The sequence below is a fragment of the Zootermopsis nevadensis genome, unplaced genomic scaffold (genome assembly GCF_977971745.1).
Source record: "Zootermopsis nevadensis isolate Lab colony 2312 unplaced genomic scaffold, Znev_1.0 Znev_ptg000002l, whole genome shotgun sequence".
In the NCBI taxonomy this organism is placed as follows: Eukaryota; Metazoa; Arthropoda; class Insecta; order Blattodea; family Termopsidae; genus Zootermopsis; species Zootermopsis nevadensis.
Genome location: NW_028259134.1, coordinates 16,215,318 through 16,235,123, shown reverse-complemented (window position 1 = coordinate 16,235,123; position 19,806 = coordinate 16,215,318). Strand labels below are relative to the sequence as shown.

The window sequence follows — 19,806 nt, the reverse complement described above, 5'->3', positions numbered from 1 at the left end:
CAAAACAAAACATGCCCAGTCACGCAAAACAGCTGACGAAAAAACCCTGACTGACTGTTTAAGAGTTCGTAAACAAAATATGATCATAAATCTTTAGGTTCCGACAGTAATTCGGCTACAGACATCACATGGTGTCAAGTGAGATGGGAAGGCTGGGCATGTAGCACGCATGGTGAGGGAGATGAGACGCGTTTTGGTTGAAAAGACTGGAGGAAAGAGACCGTGTCGCAGACGTGGATGGGATGATAATATTAAAAAGATTTCAGCGAAGTAGAGTGAGAATATGAACTAAAAGGCGGAGAGGAAACGTACTCTTTGCTTGTAAGACTTGAGGTTCTCACAGCGGTGAGTATGAAGATATCCGTCTTCTGGGTTATTGCGCTGTGTCAGACTACACAGCGCAATAACCCAGAAGACGGATATCTTCATACTCTTTGCTTCCCATAAAAGGTGAAAAATTACTTGACTAGGTTAGCGACTATCAGATTCTCAATAAAAACTTCCTTCCATGGAGTTACTTAGTTTTGAGATGGAAAACGTCAGTTACATTTCTGACATATTCGTCGATATTTGGGAGATTTACCGCCCAGACAAGTCTTGAACATTACGGATACACCAACCTGTATAGTTTACGTCTGCGAATCATACGTTGTTTTCAGAGTCCTTGGTGCACGCTAGACAGAAATAAATGTTCCTAGTGCACAGTGCGTAAGAGACAACAGAAATTAGGGTCATTAGCAGGCAGGGGATTATAGCATGCATCATATGTAAGCAATGGACCTATAAATTAAGTCGTATAGTTAACTGCCAATTATATCCAACTTTTGGATTTGTCATGGTGTATGATTATGAAGTGAAATCAGCACAAACGCTCGGATATTTATTTTCTTTAAACACGTTGTTTGTCATTCAAAATAATTAGTCTTATCGAGTGGTCATACGTCACAAGTATCATCACATATAAACGTTTACGTGCGATCTTTGTCGATAGAGTACTGGCGTACCAGAAACTGGGAACCATTCAATACCGAGAGAAGTTACTACAAAGTAAGTTCGCGGTTTCTTAAATATTTAAAAATTAAATCTATGTTAAGTTTGTAGCCAGTGTTTAAAATTTGTATGTGAGTATAAGGATCTAAAGTAATCTGCAGTTCTACATTGATTGTTGTACTGGGCCTACAGAATTATTTGACAGAAGGTATAACGAATATAAAATTGCTTAACGATTTCTTAACTTTTTATATAATTTGTCCGATCATACGTAAAAATCACCTTTGTGTAGCTATCACAATTTTCAATTCAAGAAGGTATATTTTTCAGTGATTATAGAAGGGTAGTTAACATCATGTTAAATCTTGTAACAATTCTACTAGTTATCCTTCCGTGTAAACTACCTTGTTGACTATGGTATATCAAGGCGAATGTTTTATAATAACCTTTAGGCCTCCTCTATACGCATTAGCATTATACTATTTCATCACAAATCACGCATCAGTATTAAATCTACCAATGCATCACTTGATCACTTCATTTAACTTTGTTAAAGCAAAACGCATTGTTAAAATTCACTTTTAAAACTTCAATCTTTAGAGTCTTAAAATAACAATCTTTCCTTTTTATTAAAATGTAACTTTCCTGTGTTTTCTTTCCAGTAAAACGTAATTGTTTTTAGTTTTAACCAGGTTTCACCACACAATTTTCACTTTCTTTTTTCGTTCATTGCCTTAATATTCTTTTTCTTGAACGCCTAGACTATTTAATTTGATTGTCTACCGTGTGGTGATGCACCGATTCAGAATAATAACAAACTCAATACAATTTTTTTTATAAAAGATCCATTACCATACAGAATTACAGGCCCCTATGTTGAAAGACTCAAGTTATGTCCACACATAGACACCATTCTGCTATTATTAATGAAGATAAATTGAAAAGTATGAATGTAAACTGGCTTCTATTAGCGTAGTTCAAAATTTATCAGGGCGGATGAACACCTACACGCTATCATAAACTTAGCTTTATCAATACAATAAGGGAAGTAGAATAAAAAACAGTGATCGGAACATATACACATTTAGAATACATGAGGACCAAATGTGGGAGTGTCGGATTAGTTATAAAAAGATCTATGCATGCTTTATTTACGCTCAAGTCAAGTTCTACTTAATTTTCTGAAACTAGCCCACTGTAGCCCACGAAATAGAGTAGGACCGCAAGCGTGCATGTTTATGGCGAAGACTATTGACTGAAACGAGGTAAGTAAAGTGAAACGTATTACTATAATTCGTTACGTTCACACATTCTGCAAGATAAAATTATTACTAGAAAACCATTTACTGCATACTTTACCAACCCATCAAACATACGCAGCTAGTAACATCGTATCTTTATGTAGCTGACTTGTTTCCATGATCACGAATTCTATTTTAAAAGTGTAGGTTGAAATTAGCAGCTATTATGTCACATTTATAGAGAACGGTTCGTCAGATCATGGATAATACAAATCGTAATTCAAATATTATCAAATTACGGAATGTAAATGTAATTCGGTAGCATACATTTGCATATTCATCGCGGAAATCAATAAATTAAATAACGAGGGGCTTCACAAATTTTATTCATCTGATATTGTTAATACAATTAAAATTAATACGAGATTCCGTTGAAAATCGAAATTCAAAAGGCAAATTAGATTTTTTTCTCGAAATAACAGTAATGCAAAGTTAATTCCAGACACATCGCATACGAAGTATAACACACGTTTAATAAAGTTTAAAAAACTCCAATATTTTTAAAAAATAAAACAACTGTCTAGCTTATGTTTATAAAGACGAAATCCAAAAGGCGTCTGTAATTCAGGCTAGCCAAAACTTATCCATCGATAAACCAAATATTTCTGAAATTTTAAAAAAATATTGAATTGAGGAAGTCATTACATTTAACAAACAGAAAGTTTAATACTTCGGTCCAAAACGAAACATCACTTATATCTTGTTTACTGATGCCAACATAAACTGTACAGTAGATAATTTTTTTCAGTTCCATTTCTTAAGAAAACGACTGTTACAAATAAATCTATTAAATTAATTACGACGGAAAATCGTAAAGCTTTAAAAGAATTTTGTTTGGTACATCATGTGGCCTTAGGCTTAAAAATAATCGTCTTATTATCGCATACGTATTAGATAATTTCTTGTTCACAATCCTGCAACGGTTTCATAATAAGACACTTCTATGAAATAATATTTATTAGGACCGGTCCCACTTCGTACTACTGTATCGATAGTATTGCATTTTTACTAATATGAGATTGAAGTTTACACATCGGTGAGAATGACGGAGGAATTCAAGACCAAATTGCGTCGCAACCCAGAAGACAACAATTATAATAGATTTTCTAAGAAGTTCCTTATCATTCACTTCAATTTCAAAATCACATTATTGCTCAAGAAAATATTATTTCAGTGACATTAACTTAACCGAACAAACAAAATCACATTTCTCACATATTGTATCTTCCTTCCCGAAACAGGTTGGGTGAATTCTGAAGAACTCTACCCATCTTCGTAAATCTTAAAATGTTGGAGACACTGGACAGATGGCTTCTGCAGCTGGGGATTTTCTCCAGTATTGTACTAGCTGCATTGTACGTGTACTTCAAAATATCTTACTCCTACTGGGAGAAACGTGGTGTTTTCACTTTAAAACCTAAAGCTCCATTTGGCAACTTCTCATACTCCTTGCTATTTGGAAAAAATCCTGAATACGAAGTCACCGAATTCTACAAGGCCTTTGAGGGCCACAGAATAGGAGGACTGTATAGATTCACTAACCCGTCTCTTCTTGTACGGGATACTGATATTATGAAAGATATCCTCGTTAAAGACTTCAAAAACTACTTCGCGCGAGGACTTAAATTTGATGAAGAATCTGAACCACTAAACGGTCATCTGTTTTCAATATCTGGGCCGAAATGGAGGAACCTGAGAGTGAAAATGACCCCAATATTTACGTCTGGGAAAATAAAGACGATGTTTGGGAGCGTGGTCGAATGTGGCAAGGAACTGCATACTTCTCTTCAGAAAATTGTCAGAAACGGAGAAACAATTGAAGTAAAGGACTTTTTAGCAAGATACAGTACAGACGTCATATCCTTGTGTGCTTTTGGAATTCAGTGCAACTGTCTGAAAAACCCGAATGCTGACTTTCGTAACTGGGGAAGAAAAGTATTTGAACCGCATTTTAGACAACGACTGACGTCCATTCTAAACATTTTGTATCCTTCATTAGTTTACACTTTGAAACTGTCCTTCATTCCAAAGGATGTGAGCAACTACTTTCGGAAGATGGTTAATGATACTGTGGAATATCGCGAAAAAAATAACGTGGAGAGAAATGATTTCATGCAGCTGATGATACAACTCAAAAACAAAACACTGGGTGCAGTAGAAAATAATGATACGAATTTCCCGGTGAAAGAAACAGACGAACTGAACAGTAACGCACCATTTGGTAAGTCATCGTATCTTAAAAGTTTTATTTTGCATTTCTCAATAAGACGCTGGACTTTATATTTAAAATTACAACTGAGAAAATTTTGAACATTCCTAAGTGTCCTTGTTCAGGTTTCAAAAATATTATTAGAATTCAAGAGGAAGTTTTCACTTTATTCGAAAAAAAATTCCGAGAGACAAATAATGAATTCAATTACAGAACCAGCATTCTTATCGGTATTTTACATTTCAGAAGTAACAATGGATGTAATAGCGGCACAAGCTTTTCTGTTCTTTCTCGCCGGCTTCGAGACGTCATCAACCACAATGACTTTCTGCCTGTACGAACTGGCGCTGAATCCAGATATCCAGGAGCGACTCCGGGCTGAAATCGATACAGTGCTGGGGAAACATGGAGGAAACATCACTTACGAATCCATCTTCGAGATGGAATATTTGGACAAAGTAGTAAATGGTGAGTTCCTTCTTGTATGAAAAGAAATTATTAACTAGCTATAGCCAATTAGAAATAAAGATATTTACAAGTCACAGAAATCCACCTCCTACATGTCCAGAGCTGCGTGATATATGGGTGATAAATCGCTGTATGAAAGCTATTTTTACTTTCAGTCCTACTAAAATGTTGTTGTTTCGGACGAAGGGACCCAGCTGACTGGAAACTGATCAGTGTTCATGTAGTATTAGTACATCAGATTCAGGCACGTAAACATATGGTATCGTAGTATGTGAACGTGCCCTTAAAGGTATAGATTAGAAAGGTGGAATCAGTTACCCATATTCAGTGAGCACAAAATAATGTAATAAAATCCTCAACCGCCAAAACGGAAAGGGAAACAGCTCTACGATGATTCACTTAATCACGTCCATGTTTTCACTTACATCAGCAATACGCATTCATTTATATCGTTTCTACGAATTCACAAATATCAGATCATTTACATCAAATCTACTTATTGACTTCCACCGAACCTAGATGCAGATGAGTGTCCAGCTTTACCCTTGGTACATGAGTAAAGATAGAAACCTGATTGGTCCCCAGAGGGGTCTGATTGTGAAGAAAATAGCAGGTCTCCCACTGAGAACAGCAAGTAGCCAGTTAACTTACTGAATGGGTTATCAATGACAATAATTAAAACACTATCAAAATTAAATAACATGTTGAACGTTGTACACACTCCAAGATCTACGGGTGCATGAGCGCCCACACACGAGCAAGCGTGCAAGGACACAAATACGTAATTCCATCGAGCGGCTATTCACAGAATCGACCATCCAATTGGAAAGTTTTACAAATAATATATTATCTTTTTTACAGAAACGTTACGAAAATACCCCCCAGTGACCGTCCTTACCAGGGAGTGTACAAAGCCAATCAAACTTCGAGGAACTGACGTCACTTTGGAGAAAGGCGTACAAGTGCTGCTACCTATATTAGGGCTTCATCACGATCCTAAGTACTACCCTGACCCTGAAAGATTCGACCCTGAGCGCTTCAGTGAAGAAGAGAAGAAGAATAGACCGCCGTTTAGCTACCTTCCATTTGGGGAAGGACCGAGGATCTGCATAGGTCAAGTTTCTGATAATTCACTTGATTGTGCAGTAATTTTAAATGTTGATGACTCAGCTACAACATGTGATGCCTACAACATCAGTTTCACTTTTGAGAAATAAAATAAAATCATAAGAAAGAGAATCTCATATCACATATTTCAAGGAAGTTGCTTTATACGTATATATCCAAAATAATAAGTAGCTGAAACATAAAGACAAAAACATAACATAAAACACATGATTACAATTGTGATCCCCGAATTAGGTCTATTTGTTACAAACACATAGTACACCACGTGGTTTGGTGTTCATATTCTCATATATTCATAATTATATATAAAGTTTTGAAATATTATTCGTTGTAAAAATCTTAAAGAATGTTTCTAGAAACTGAGGCATCTGGCCAATATATTGTGTGTGGCTTTTGTGTTTCAGGAATGAGATTCGGGCTAATTCAGACCAAAGTCGGGCTCATTAGTATTATTTCGAATTTTGACGTGCAACCTTCCGAGAAGACCCAAGTACCACTCGCATATGATAAAAATGCGCTTGTACTAACCTCTGCAGGTGGAATGTGGCTTAAGTTGGTGAACAGGCAAGACAAGTAACTGAATCAGACAAGAAATGACACGAGTCACAGAAGAGTTAATTCAACATTTATACATATATGGGAACATACGAAATTTTTATTGGGTTTAATTTCAGAAACTCTTCCATAAGCTGTAAGTTGTTTTCAGAACAACGTTTTGTTCAGTTAAAAGTCAAGTATTTTTAGAATAAGAGATCATACTTAGTAATTTTCTCGTACAGCTAATATAACATACCAACTGTAACAAAATGAATTGTTCAACATACTCATGACAAATAAATATCTAATTAACGAGAAAACTAAAGCAAGCTGAAGGTGAGATTCCTGTGTTTATACACTATAAAACGAAAAAAATTATGGTGACTGAAGGCCGCTGAAAGTCTTTCAATTGAGAAGGTTTGAAAATACTCCAATACGGAAACCAGAAGTACCAGAACAAGTCCCCCTACTCTCTCCTACTCGGAACCGATTTTCCAAAGGATTGCCCCTTCCCCAAATTATTAAAGATAAGATGAGCTGTACATGGTGCCATCAAGCATCACGCGATGAGGATGTGAGGCGGAGTGGAGTACAGCTCTAATCATTTTTTACCTCGGGACTAAATTGAGGTGAGCGGTCAGCTTCACTCCTTGCCCGCTTTACCCTTGGGTAAGAGCCCTGGGTATAATACCAAATGTAAAGGACTCTGTTTGGGCCCCACAGCCGGTCTCAGCCAGGTAGATAAGAGGGAAAGCTCTTGCCTCTACAGGGAATTAAACCCCGGTGGTTCAACGTGTGGGACTGTCACTACATTGTCTGAGTTAACTGGTTCCTGAAATATAAAACGATTTACAGTAACTATGTTATAATTATTCATAGTCGTTCCTTGAAATAACGTGCAAAATCTGACCTACAGTTTACTGCCTATCTTTCTTATCATTTAAGTTATATAAGGTGGATGGCTGTCTTCCAGACTACACTGCGCAACAACCCAGAAGACTTCAGTCTCATCGCCGTAAACACCTCAAATCCTGCCGTTTAATTACTTGTTTTTTTATAACAATCTTAAAATTCAAATGCACAAAAATACCATAATATCACATGTCTACAATAACTATTACTTGACGTTTCGAACAACATGCATATCAGATTAATCTTCTGCATACATTTTTAATTAACTTGATGAGAAAAGTAAACCGTAAAGGGTACTTAACCTCTTAAGTTTCAACTTGAAGCTGCAAGGTTCAGTGAAATATAAGCCTCTTTAAATCTAGTATCAAATAAGATTAAGATAAAACATCTTGAAATACGTATATGTGAATATTTTTGAAGACGTTAAAACGCAGTTCGCGTCGACTTTAATGACATAAATACTGTACCAATTTTTATGAAAATAGCAAGAATTGTTCAAAGGGTAATATGTTTTGGCTGGCTACATCAGAAATATAGCAGAAAAGTCTAAAGTTTTCAATTTTCAGACGTAATTAATTAGCAGTCAAAATTTTGTTGTTGTTGTTACTATGCCAAGTACAGAATATGCTTAGTCACTTATTGTAAATATAACATGCTTATCAAAAACGGAACGCTCATTATATATATATGGGATAATGCGTCACAGGTCACATGTGGTAAGAATATTAGACATGCATACAGTTTAGTGAACAGCATACAGCTGCAGTGAACACAAATCGGTATCAGGAAAAGCTACGATAACGTAAGTAATAATTGTCTTAGTTCAAATGTTGAAAATGGTATACGATTAAGTTAAGGAGTCTAAGAATTATAGAATATGACATCTAATTCTGTTACCCACTTGCAGAATTATTCGATAAATTTTATCACTTAACTGTTTGCCCATGTACTTTTACGCATCTTATATGGTAGGATAATGCTTATGGCTACATGTGTGTGTTGTACATAAAATATTTCGCTGTCACGGTAAGGGATTTTTGGCCAAAGGGTTTGTACGAATGACCATAAATCCACTTCTTCTTACGTCTGGTGATTCACAGATTTTATTTCAGTGTGTGATCGTCACACGTGTAAATGCACCAGTGTCTTTAGAAGAGGAGACAAACGAGAACCTACAGACGTTCGACTGGTAAGCTCCGAATGTAATTCAAGTAGCCTCGTGTTTACCGCTGACATCAATTAAATGCAGTGTGAATGTATTTCAATGACCTTCTGGTTTGTGTGTGTTAGGGGAAAATATAGGAAAAAATTCAGCCTAAGATTAACACTGGAATTAGCATTTACTTAATGAGTTCCGTGTACAGAATTTTGTGTCCGCCTAACGTCGGGTTCAAATTCGTAAAAGCAGGCAGTAATAATTTTTCCTACCTATGTAATGACCCACGGAATTTTCAGCGTCCTTAAGTGACCCTCAGTAAACACAGTTACACAACCCTGGTATAAAGCATAACATATTTTTTACCTGAATTTCTCTATAAGGACCATGTACAATCAGCCTATTATGTTAACACGACTTACACCTGGAACGAGAGACTACAAAATACTACAAGGTAAATTTAATCTGTGTAGGTTAGAGAAATGATTATATTTACATCATAAGTAATAACCTGAAGTCCATGTCTCAATTATGTAGTTTAAAAGAAAGCAATAAACATGATTTGTGAGTACAAGCCAAGAACTGTTTCCCGTTTCCCGAAACTCAGGATTTACACTTCCTTTATCCAGACACCGAGGAATGTCATGTCAACCTGACAATGCAACTCGACACTCAGACTGAAAGCCCCTACTCACAGAAATCCTCATAAACAAATTGTGTGTTTCTCCGTTAGTATTCAACTTCATACTGATTTCAGTATTTACATAGTTCAAAATCCAGACTGACTGAAATAAGCAGAAATAAAACTTTGTTTCAGTTTGGTTGAGCCAGATTTCTAAGAACGAAGTTTTACCAGATTTCTTGCAAACGTTTTCAAATTTTGAAATGGAACAGAAGGTTGATTGTTGTGTTCGCGAGATGTCACACTGATCCCTGTCCCGAGACAGGGAAATTACTTAGCTCGTAAAAATAAGATTAAATCCGGGCTCTGTGACACATTTAATGATTTTTTTTACAGTGAACAATTTTTAGACCGCGCCCAACCCTCGCTACCTTAATGGAAAAAGTTTTTTTGCGATACTAGTACCCTACAGACTGATCGAAAAGTCATACAACACATATTAAAATATTTATTGATGGTTGCCACTCAAAACAATTAATTTTGATTCATAAACACAACGTCGTTGTGACTATACAAGACCTCACGAGGGTCATGTCATATTGAAACCTGCTCACCCCAGTCCATTGCAAGGATATCTTTTTCACGATTACAAGGAGGGTCCAATGTCGAACGCTGTCTGGTATCTCGTTCTTACGTAACTTGCCAGAATTTGTTTAGGGATACGTTTCTCGACTCTCCTCTGCAAAGCATTTACAGTATTTCGTTTGGTGAATAGTTTCCGTGACACAGGAAGCTTGCAGGGCAGAAACCGTTCCGGTAAACCTTCGATGTCAAGTGGCGATAGTTTAGACGATATGTATCAAATTTTGTTACGCTTTCCACGAGTCAATGAGAAATCTTTCTCTTCAGAGCGAATTATTTACGGACTTGCACATGAGGACAAAAAATATTTTCACACTTCATCCATATCACGTACACGTTATGCACAAACTCAATTTGATAGCGTAAAACTTCAGCATTGCAAATGGTATAAACGTTTCATTCGAAGGGACGTGGACATATAAGATAAAATTTTATTTCTTGTCAAAGCATGGTTCCATCTAAGACGATATGTTAATAGTCAAAATATGGAGTAAGCTGTGCATTTCAAACGTCACTGCAGAAGCACTAACCGTGTTGCATTAAAATTAGGATAAAAGTGAATGCATAGCTGAAGGCGGTGGACGTTTCCAACAGTTAACACAACTTTTGTATTTGTTTTCTGATTTCAATGTAATTTATTTTTTGACAAATAGAATAAGTCCCAGGAATAGGTTACGTTATTTTTCAATCACACTTTAGTTACAAACACAATTTTATAATTTTTAATTTTAAATGAATTACAGGAAGAAATTTCTTTCAGAAAAAAAAACATACCGACTGAGACCAAGTTCATCTGCAATTTATCTATTCTTCCTTCCAGTAACAGGATCCGAGATCCGTGATTTTGAAGGATGCTGGGGGCACTCGATTCCTGGCTCCTGCAGCTAGGAGCTGTCATCTGCGTCGTCCTAGCTGCTTGGTATCTGTACTTCAAAATATCTTATTCCTATTGGGAAAAACGTGGTATTCCCACTTTGAAACCTAAAGCTCCATTTGGAAACTTTCGGGATTCCATCTTATTAGGAAGGAACCCTGGATTCGAAATAACAGAACTATACAAAGCTTTTGATGGCCACAGGGTCGGAGGAGTCTACAGACTCTCTGGTCCATCTCTTCTTCTGCGAGACACCGAAATTATCAAGGATATTCTTGTCAAGGACTTTGATCATTTCTTCAGTCGCGGAAGGGTAGTTGATGAGAAATATGAACCGCTGGACGGACATTTGTTTGCATTATCAGGGACGAAATGGAGAAACCTGAGGGTGAAATTGACTCCGGTATTCACAACACTAAAAATAAAGATGATGTTTGGAACGGTCATCGAATGTGGGAAAGAACTTGAGCATTTTCTTCAGGAACCAGCCAATAACGGAGAAACAATTGAAGTAAAGGATATCCTAGCAAGATATAGTACAGATATTATAGCTTCTTGTGCATTTGGAATTCAGTGCAACTGTTTGAAGAATCCGGACGCAGAGTTTCGTAACTGGGGAAGAAAAGTATTTGAACCGCATTTTAGACAAAGACTGACCTCCATTCTAAACATTTTGTATCCTTCATTAGTTTACACTTTAAAAGTGTCCTTAATTCCAAAAGAAGTGAGTAACTACTTCCGGAAAATGGTGAAGGAAACTGTGGAATATCGTGAAAAAAATAACGTGGAGAGAAATGATTTCATGCAGCTGATGATACAACTCAAAAATAAAACACTGAATGTAGCAGAGGAGGAAGACGTGAAGACCCTGCAGAAAGAAACTGACGGACTGAAGAGTAGTAATACACCATTTGGTGAGTAATAAGCAGCCTCCTTTTGTGCATCAGAGATTTTGTTAATGATATGATTTCTGTTTTTATTAAAGCAACTAGAGTCTTACAGAAAGACGTTAGAAGTTGTTTATTTTTAAATGCAATTAACGAAGTCGTGTACCCCTTTCTAAATTTTCTGTACTGAACACCTAACAATTACTTATACCACTTTCTTAATTTATTACCAGCTCCGCAATCAAAGTAAAGCACATCTTTATCAACCGTGTTTAGATAATTTATTTCTACATCTAGTATTTTTATCTTTTAGAAGTAACAATGGATGTAATAGCGGCACAAGCTTTTGTGTTCTTTGTCGCCGGCTTCGAGACGTCATCAACCACAATGACTTTCTGCCTGTACGAACTGGCGCTGAATCCAGATATCCAGGAGCGACTCCGGTCTGAAATCAATACAGTGCTGGAGAAACATGGAGGAAACATCACTTACGAATCCATTTTCGAGATGGCATACTTGGACAAGGTCGTGAATGGTGAGAGAATCACAGTTACAAATTGTGCATAAAACTCGATTAGCGTCGGCAGATTTATGAAAATATAAAGTAACCAGAAAAGATGCTAAGCTGATGAAAAAGTGGCGAATGAAATAAAATGTTTGAACTAAATCATTTCTTGGATAACCAATCAGGAATAACAGTATGCAAATATTACGTTATGATTATACTGTTATTTTACTCCGTAAGAGTAAATGCATACATTCATGCATAAATACATAAAATTAAAGTTTGTCCCGCTATGTGCCATGTAGGCGCTTGGGGTGAGAGGAGGTATAGCTCCTCCCTTTCTTGACCTCGGCACTAGATGGGGGTGAGTGGTCAGCATCACGCCCCGGCCGGCTTTACCCCCGGGAAACGACCCCGGTACCCATTGTAGAGGAGGCTGGGTGGGTCCCAGGCATAAATAGATACATACGTAAAAAATACACACACACACAAAGTACAGTACCTAGGCTACGCTGGACATCCGGTTTTCGATTCACGGCCGCCAGGAACTTTTTCTTCGCCACAACGTCCACTCCGTATCTAGGGTAAACCCAATTTCTATCCAGCGGGTTCTATCCTCAGCGTAAAGCGCCCGGGACGTGAAAATCATCACTCACCGCCATCTAGTGTCGAGGTCAAGACTGCAAGGAGCTATACCTGAACTTCACCATACGACTGCATGACGTGGTGCTTAATTAAGCACCGGCGACTTTATACTTTTCCATGCATACAATCTAAAACCAACAAATTTTTACGACCGAACGTCGTGGTGGACATGTCAGCAACCCTGCTTTGTATTCCAGGGCGGCCGCCCTTTAAAATCTAGGCCCGAAAACCGGCTACCCTGACTGAGGCTTTCTGTGGTTTTCCCCAGTCCCTGCAGATAAATTCCGGGGCAGTACCTTCAATTATTCCACGATAGCTTCCATTAGTATCTTTCTGGATCGGCCGGAAATATGGGACAGAGTTTTTGATCAGGAGTACAGGGGAGGGGGTTATTACTTTAACCTGTAGCTTATATTTCGAAGCGACATTTAGCCAGATGGTCTCGCGAGAAAGAACTCGGTATTACAGAGCTTTAAATAGAGCTTAAATCTCACTGAACGAACATACAAAGAAACCTCATCATTAGTCCTAATTAATGAGAAAAATATACTTGTGTTCTGAATCTGTGGTCACGCCTATGAATGCAGGTATGAAAAGTGAAGACCTCGTCTTATTCAAACCAAGAGAAGTTAATTTAGACCAAAGATTACTTTTGCCGTTACATATCTTTTTTATGTTTGTCTCAGGAAGTAAATATAGATAAGAGGACTAGTCTAGCATTATAAGTCAATCGCCTTTCTACGAAGAGTCATGTTTATTTTACCTCTAATATTGTGTGAAATGGAAGGGGTTTACAATCTAAAAGAATGAGAAAAAAAATGAGAGTGGAACCACGGTTCCCTAGTTAACGTTGAATAACGTTTAACTGTAGAAGTATATTTATACTAAAATAAAATTTTATTTGCACATTAATGTATACCTTTACATCTTATCTATATGTGACGTCATCCGTCGACAGCTTATCTATATGTTGCGTCATGTACTCAACACACTCACTCTAGAACAGTTCTTTGTTACCAAATAAATGGCCAAAACTCCTAAACCGTAAGAGTTAGCTGAAATCTGTTTGCAAATTTGAAAAGCTCGTGTTTATTTACGTATTTCACTCGCAATATGTCCTGATCTAACTCTTACGCTTTAGATGTGGCAAGCGGTTGAAGTTAAGGAACGAGGTTATAGTTATTGCATGTTTTGGGTAATTATTTCAACAATGTGTAAAATATGCATTGTAGAATAAAGTAAACATCATGTAGAAAAAAACCCTTTATTTACTCGTTAATTTACATATAGGTTTATATTCTATATCTTACATAGGTCTCGAGTTATTTGCGTTTGAAGAAGTTACACACCAGCGTTACCTTACGTCTTACAGTTTCCGTCGAGTGTACCGTGATTTTATAAACGTTATTCAACGTTAAAAAAGAACAGATGGTTGTCTTCCGGTGTATAACGCCGTGTAGTCTGATAGACGTTCAACATCGTTTCAGAGGTATTTGCTGTCTCCATCAGATAAAGTGGCACAACGCAGCATAATAAGACGTGCCATAATTATCACATGTACATAGGCTAGTACACGCTGTTTCTCTCGAGACGTATTTTTGAAAACTGCACACTTATAAAAGTGAGAGAATATATTACATAAAATAACATAATGAAAAACAATAATGCTTCATTACCACATTATTATAGGGACTAACTCCAATCTAATGTGTGTTGATTAACAGCTACTGTAAATTTCATTACAAAACTAGTTTAGTCAAACTAGAGAAGCAGTAAGTGGACAGTTGATAGACGAAAGGAGCTCCGAAAGTAACGCTTTGCGCTAGTTATAATAAAAAAGGCAGTCTCGGGTTTGTAGTGAAAAACTGAATAATACTCATAGAAAAGCCTGGCTTATGTCCTTAATTGTTGGTCCACATACATGTAATGCGACAAAAACATAATATAAAGCACCAAACACGTACATAAACATACACACAAAAAATCTAAAATATTCCGTCCCACGCGACTTTTGGGTCGTCTATCGCGCCGGCCATGTTGTGACACTGTCGGGATTTATGACCTTAAACTCTGTTGGCAGACAAGTTAATAATAAACAGAAACGTTATAAAAAGGCGGAGAAGTGTAACAAAATTATTAAACGTTCTACGCAATCCAAGGGGATCTTTACGCAGGAAAGAAGAACAAGGATCTCATTTTAATTCCGTTTATTCGTGTATCGTAATTTCAGAACAATTCTAAATGAAACAAATCTGCAGTTATCATGACGGCAAAGATGTTGTTGTTGGTCCTCTAGGTTGTAACGCTGTGTGGATTTATAGACATACTAATTTCAACTTCAGGATGAAGGCAAAATTCCACCGAAACGTCGGTATCTGCCTGAAAGTACAATCGGCGATGCAACCGAGACTAACAAACATAACGGCAAATAAACTCTGAAACTGTATACCTAAAATATAAAGGAATATATGAAAGGAGGAAGGAACCTGGAAAATAGGTTCCGTGCTGGTATTCGAATTCAAGTCATTCAGCCACTTTACCGAATAAGATATCCAGGCTAATAAATTTTATCGCATTACAAATATAAAGTATTAAACATTGGTAAAGGTTCGAGAATATCTGAGCACACAAGTATGAAAGACCTAAGTCTAACGCACACGCAAAGAATACAAGTGGAGTCAAAGATTTTACGTACTAAAATATGTTTTATTTTAACAGAAACGCTGAGGAAGTACCCTCCTTTGATTTCCCTTACCAGAGACTGCACAAAGTCGATCAAACTTCGAGGAACTGACGTCACTTTGGAGAAAGGCGTACAAGTGCTGCTACCTGTATTAGGGCTTCATCACGATCCTAAATACTACCCTGACCCTGAAAGATTCGACCCTGAGCGCTTCAGTGAAGAAGAGAAGAAGAAGAGACCGCCGTTTAGCTTCCTTCCATTTGGAGAAGGACCGAGGATCTGCATAGGTTAAGTCTCTTTCTGATAATTTTGACGAGTTTTAGCATCTTGTAGTGCAAATTACGGACAAATTAAAGTATTAATCCGTCTGACAAAAGAAAACCACTTTCTTAATAGACTAAGTAGCAATGCACAGAGATACGATAATAAAATAATGAACGAGCGACATGTTTTTCTTAACGCTGTCTTGAGGTTAATTACTATACGTTTGACATACTGTAGCTCTGTAATTAAAGACCTCAACCAAAGTATGATGAAAACGCTCCCTGATGACGGCTTCTCACATCGAAACATGTCGCTAATATATTATTTTTTTTCTTTTCATATAGCTTTAAGAGACTGGGCCCTTTAGCCTGTTCCAATGCGGAATTAACTTTAGAAACTAGAGCTTTTTAGGAACTCGAGTAGGACTTCCTGAACGGGGTATCGGCGTGTTGCAAGGTGCCTATACACACACGGGACAGCACAACACAGAATATTAATATTTCGAGTGGTTTTCCAATCAACGGTACCAATGTCCGAGGAATACAAGAATGTGCACTACTTGGACAGTGTGGCCACTGTCATTGACACCTCATTATCGTAAATGTGTACCTTGCTAAGTTCATTACCAGATACTTTTATGTGTCAGATAGATTAGTAACTTTATACGATAGGTCTGGCAATTTTTAACAGAAGTGATTCTATCAAATTCTTACAGACAACTGCAAATCCTCGTATGGGATTTTACGTGAGAGAAATTTTGTACTGCTCAGAATAATAATGAACGTGGTAAAAATTTCTAATCTTAATAGCAGAAATCTTAAACATGAGGTATATAAACGAGGACTTACGTGATTTAGACGCCACAAAACTCTCTGCAAACAAAATGTGGAGAGATTTTAAGATGAAGATTGCTGTCTTCTGGGTTATTGCGCCGTGTAGTCTGAATGAATTCATCGCCCTGATGACAGAGGCAGTATGATCTCTGAAACGTTGGTGGAAATCTACCAGACTACACGGCGCAAGAACCCAGAAGACAGTAATCTTCAGACTCACCGATGTGAAAACCTCAAATCCTACACAGATATAAAGATGCTAAAAAAGAGATTCGAAATCGTAGTCGACTACTAGCCTGATACTTTTACGTTCCAGGAATGAGGTTCGGCCTGTTGCAGACCAAGGTGGGCATCATCAGCTTCCTGGCCAACTACGAGGTGAGGGTTTCAGAGAGGACCACAGTACCGCCAGTACTTGACCAGCGAACCTTCATATTATCCACTGTCGGAGGAATGTGGCTTAAAATTGTGAATAGACATAATAAAAGTAACTCAATTTAGCACAAAATATAATAGTCTGTTGGTTTACTAAATGTATTAATTCATGAACAGTAAATCCATACAAAAACATAGCGTTATTCGTATATAGAAATGGGAACTTTCTGTAACACTCAGAATAAGGGAGGAATTAGATTTTTAAAACTTATTTTGTATACCTTGTTTCTAGAATAAAGTACTGCATTTATGTTTAAAGTTTAAACTTATATTCTCCTATCCCTGGCGAAACTTAAAAAATCAGACTTAAAATTTTGCCTCTTGCATTACATAGGTACAGAGGTTGGTCTGCAATATAAATGAAGAACATATATTGCAGGTTTATCAAATTCTTTTTTATGGTGTAGCCCAATATTAAACTTTCAAATATGTATTTATTTTTTATCCACATGTCATAAGAAACTATTCTTTTGAAGATGATTGCCTTCTGGGTTTTTTTTTCGTATTCTGGTACGAGTTTATAGGCGTTCAGACATGTCTTCAGCCTCTGAAACGTCTACCAGACTACACAGCGCTACAACCCACAAGGCAGCCATCTTCATACTCGCCATCATAGAAAATTCAAGTCAAAAGCGGTTAAATATAAATATGCCCTCACCAATGTTTCATCAGGCCATATAAGATTTCTGCATGTGTCTGTTAACGACAATTTGACATTACGCACAAGGAAAACAAATTCTTCTTCTTATTTGATTATGTTCCTAAAGCTTCGTGTTATTGTCCGATTCTAATCAATATTGGAGCGTGACAACTCATTTCAGTACAAGTCTCTAGTACCAAATTCCATGTAAATTCGTTCAGTTCCTTCTCGACTTGTAACATGCGAATAGACGATCGGGCGAAGTGACAGTCTGACATGACATCCCTAAGAGGCGTATTCTTAAAAGATGTGTCTTTATATAAAATACTGTTTGTGTTGTGTCTCTCTCAAAATGCTATATTTCTCAATTATTACCAGCAATTCCTACAAGGATGCTCATAGCTGCATGTCGTGCTCTTCCCTTGAACTACAAATCAGAAAAATTACAATCGTTGAACTTTATCACATGCAAGATACGAGAGTTGAAAATCATCGTGACAGTTCAACAGTTGCTGCGTCAAACGTTAAGTGGAAACGCATCGTGACTTGCGGTAAAACTTCTGGAAATTAATTTAAAAAAACAAACAAACCAGCAAACAAATCTTATCTTCACTACACTCCGCTTTTCTTCCTTTCTTACTACTTTCCTTCCTTATAAATTCCTCTTTTCTTCTCTTATATTATATTAATTTTCTAATTCATCTAGTTCTCATTCTTCTTCGTTTCATTTTTAATTCTCTCTTCACACCTCTTCTCCGAACAAGCTGATGTAGAGAAAAGCCCGAGACTTACATTAGTGATTGATTTCAAACATGACTTGGTTACTGGTGGATTCTCCTGACTTTACTCTTATATGCAAACGAATTCTGGGATGGCACATTAATTGGGGCCTCAGCTACCTATTTTAATATTCTCCACTAGGTCCCAATTTGTTCAACGCTACTATGTGTACAGTTGAGACAACGTAGTTAAATGCTATTACAATTAATTTCACCAAGAATTCGGAATATTTTTTTTAAAAAATATGGACTGATTTTATTATACAAAGGAAATCACAATCGAAAAATTCTAGAACCTTTAGAGAAGAGCCCAGTTATTCTGAGCGACATATTTGGTTTACAACATGGATATTTCAAGATAACAAGTCATAGGCAACACATCATGTCTGTATTTACATTCATACATTACGAAAATCATGCAAGAAAATCTTCTGAGACGAAGTTCTTCCAGCCTTTCTTCATTGTGATGTTGATTCAGTGGGTAATGACAACTAATTCATCCTGTTTAAGGTATGGGGGGGGGATCATAAGACAACGTTTCGCAACCTGAATGCTTACGTTGTCAGGTGACAATAGAAAACGTTCATATTTCGCTGGAAACTACAACAAACAAACAAACAAACAAAGAAGTCCCAATATATGGGTCTGACAAAAGCAGTTTCCAAATCGTTGTATTTAAAGTTGTGACAAAGTCAATTACAATTGAATTTAATTATTTATTATTAGCGTGATGTATCAACAGCCAGAATAATAATAATAATTATATTATCGTGAAAAACACGTATACTCAATCTTATACTTCAGCTATCTTCCATATGGAAAAGGACCTAATTATTTACATACTAGATTATAAGGAGTTTTATTAGAGGTATGTCTACTGGCTACGACCTGGATGGTCTGTGCTCTGGTGTTCAGGAGTTTTATTTGTATTCGTCAATTCTGATAGGGTTAGCGCCAGCCAGAGGTGAAACAGTGGTTACTGTCCAGTAAAGACAAAAGCGAAGATGGTCGGAGCGTTAATAACTAGTGACTACAAGAAACCATGATGGTAGTGATAAAATAAATCACATGTGTTATTCAAAAACGTTACTGCATGCATGAAATGAAATTTAAGTATCTCTGAACTGATAAAGGAATGACTTTTAAAAATTAACTACCGTTACCAAGCTCATATTCAAGAAAGATAACTTTATCACTGGTGGACGCAATAGATACGCGAGAAATACAATTTAAACTTTATGGAATAAATCCTCTGCCTTTAACATATAGAATATAATATAAATTTAATATTTTTGA

General features: G+C 36.8%; 2 protein-coding genes and 1 long non-coding RNA gene across 5 annotated transcripts in view; 2 read left to right on the top strand and 1 right to left on the bottom strand.

Annotated features, from left to right (window-relative positions):
* LOC110836971 (uncharacterized) overlaps positions 1–19,806 on the bottom strand; it is a 249,532-nt gene that overhangs the window by 209,168 nt on the left and 20,558 nt on the right. The gene's annotated exons all lie outside the window — the stretch shown is intronic.
* Positions 912–6,958, top strand: LOC110836973 (cytochrome P450 6k1-like). Its single transcript, XM_022078738.2, has 5 exons — positions 912–1,047; positions 3,533–4,512; positions 4,747–4,968; positions 5,830–6,081; positions 6,501–6,958. The coding sequence occupies exons 2-5, from the start codon at positions 3,579–3,581 to the stop codon at positions 6,671–6,673; spliced, it is 1,581 nt and encodes a 526-aa protein (XP_021934430.1). The 5' UTR covers positions 912–1,047; positions 3,533–3,578; the 3' UTR covers positions 6,674–6,958.
* On the top strand, positions 7,097–17,349 carry LOC110836972 (putative cytochrome P450 6a14). Of its 3 annotated transcripts, none has more exons than XM_022078734.2 (6): positions 7,097–8,347; positions 8,658–8,734; positions 10,786–11,753; positions 12,040–12,261; positions 15,595–15,846; positions 16,973–17,349. In XM_022078734.2, exons 3-6 carry the CDS (start codon positions 10,817–10,819, stop codon positions 17,155–17,157), a joined length of 1,596 nt encoding a protein of 531 aa, XP_021934426.1. In that variant the 5' UTR covers positions 7,097–8,347; positions 8,658–8,734; positions 10,786–10,816; the 3' UTR covers positions 17,158–17,349. The 3 variants fall into 3 exon arrangements, with proteins under 3 accessions (XP_021934426.1, XP_021934428.1, XP_021934429.1); XM_022078736.2 differs by having other exon boundaries at positions 8,646–8,734; XM_022078737.2 differs by lacking the exon at positions 8,658–8,734.

Excerpts from the sequence above, each read along its gene's own strand:
- LOC110836973 (XM_022078738.2), top strand. The coding sequence starts at position 3,579 with ATGTTGGAGACACTGGACAGATGGCTTCTGCAGCTGGGGATTTTCTCC. Across the intron at positions 4,513-4,746 it reads GAACAGTAACGCACCATTTG|AAGTAACAATGGATGTAATA; the intron begins GTAAGTCATCGT and ends TTTACATTTCAG. Across the intron at positions 4,969-5,829 it reads TTTGGACAAAGTAGTAAATG|AAACGTTACGAAAATACCCC; the intron begins GTGAGTTCCTTC and ends TCTTTTTTACAG.
- LOC110836972 (XM_022078737.2), top strand. The coding sequence starts at position 10,817 with ATGCTGGGGGCACTCGATTCCTGGCTCCTGCAGCTAGGAGCTGTCATC. Across the intron at positions 11,754-12,039 it reads GAGTAGTAATACACCATTTG|AAGTAACAATGGATGTAATA; the intron begins GTGAGTAATAAG and ends TTTATCTTTTAG. Across the intron at positions 15,847-16,972 it reads AGGACCGAGGATCTGCATAG|GAATGAGGTTCGGCCTGTTG; the intron begins GTTAAGTCTCTT and ends TTTACGTTCCAG.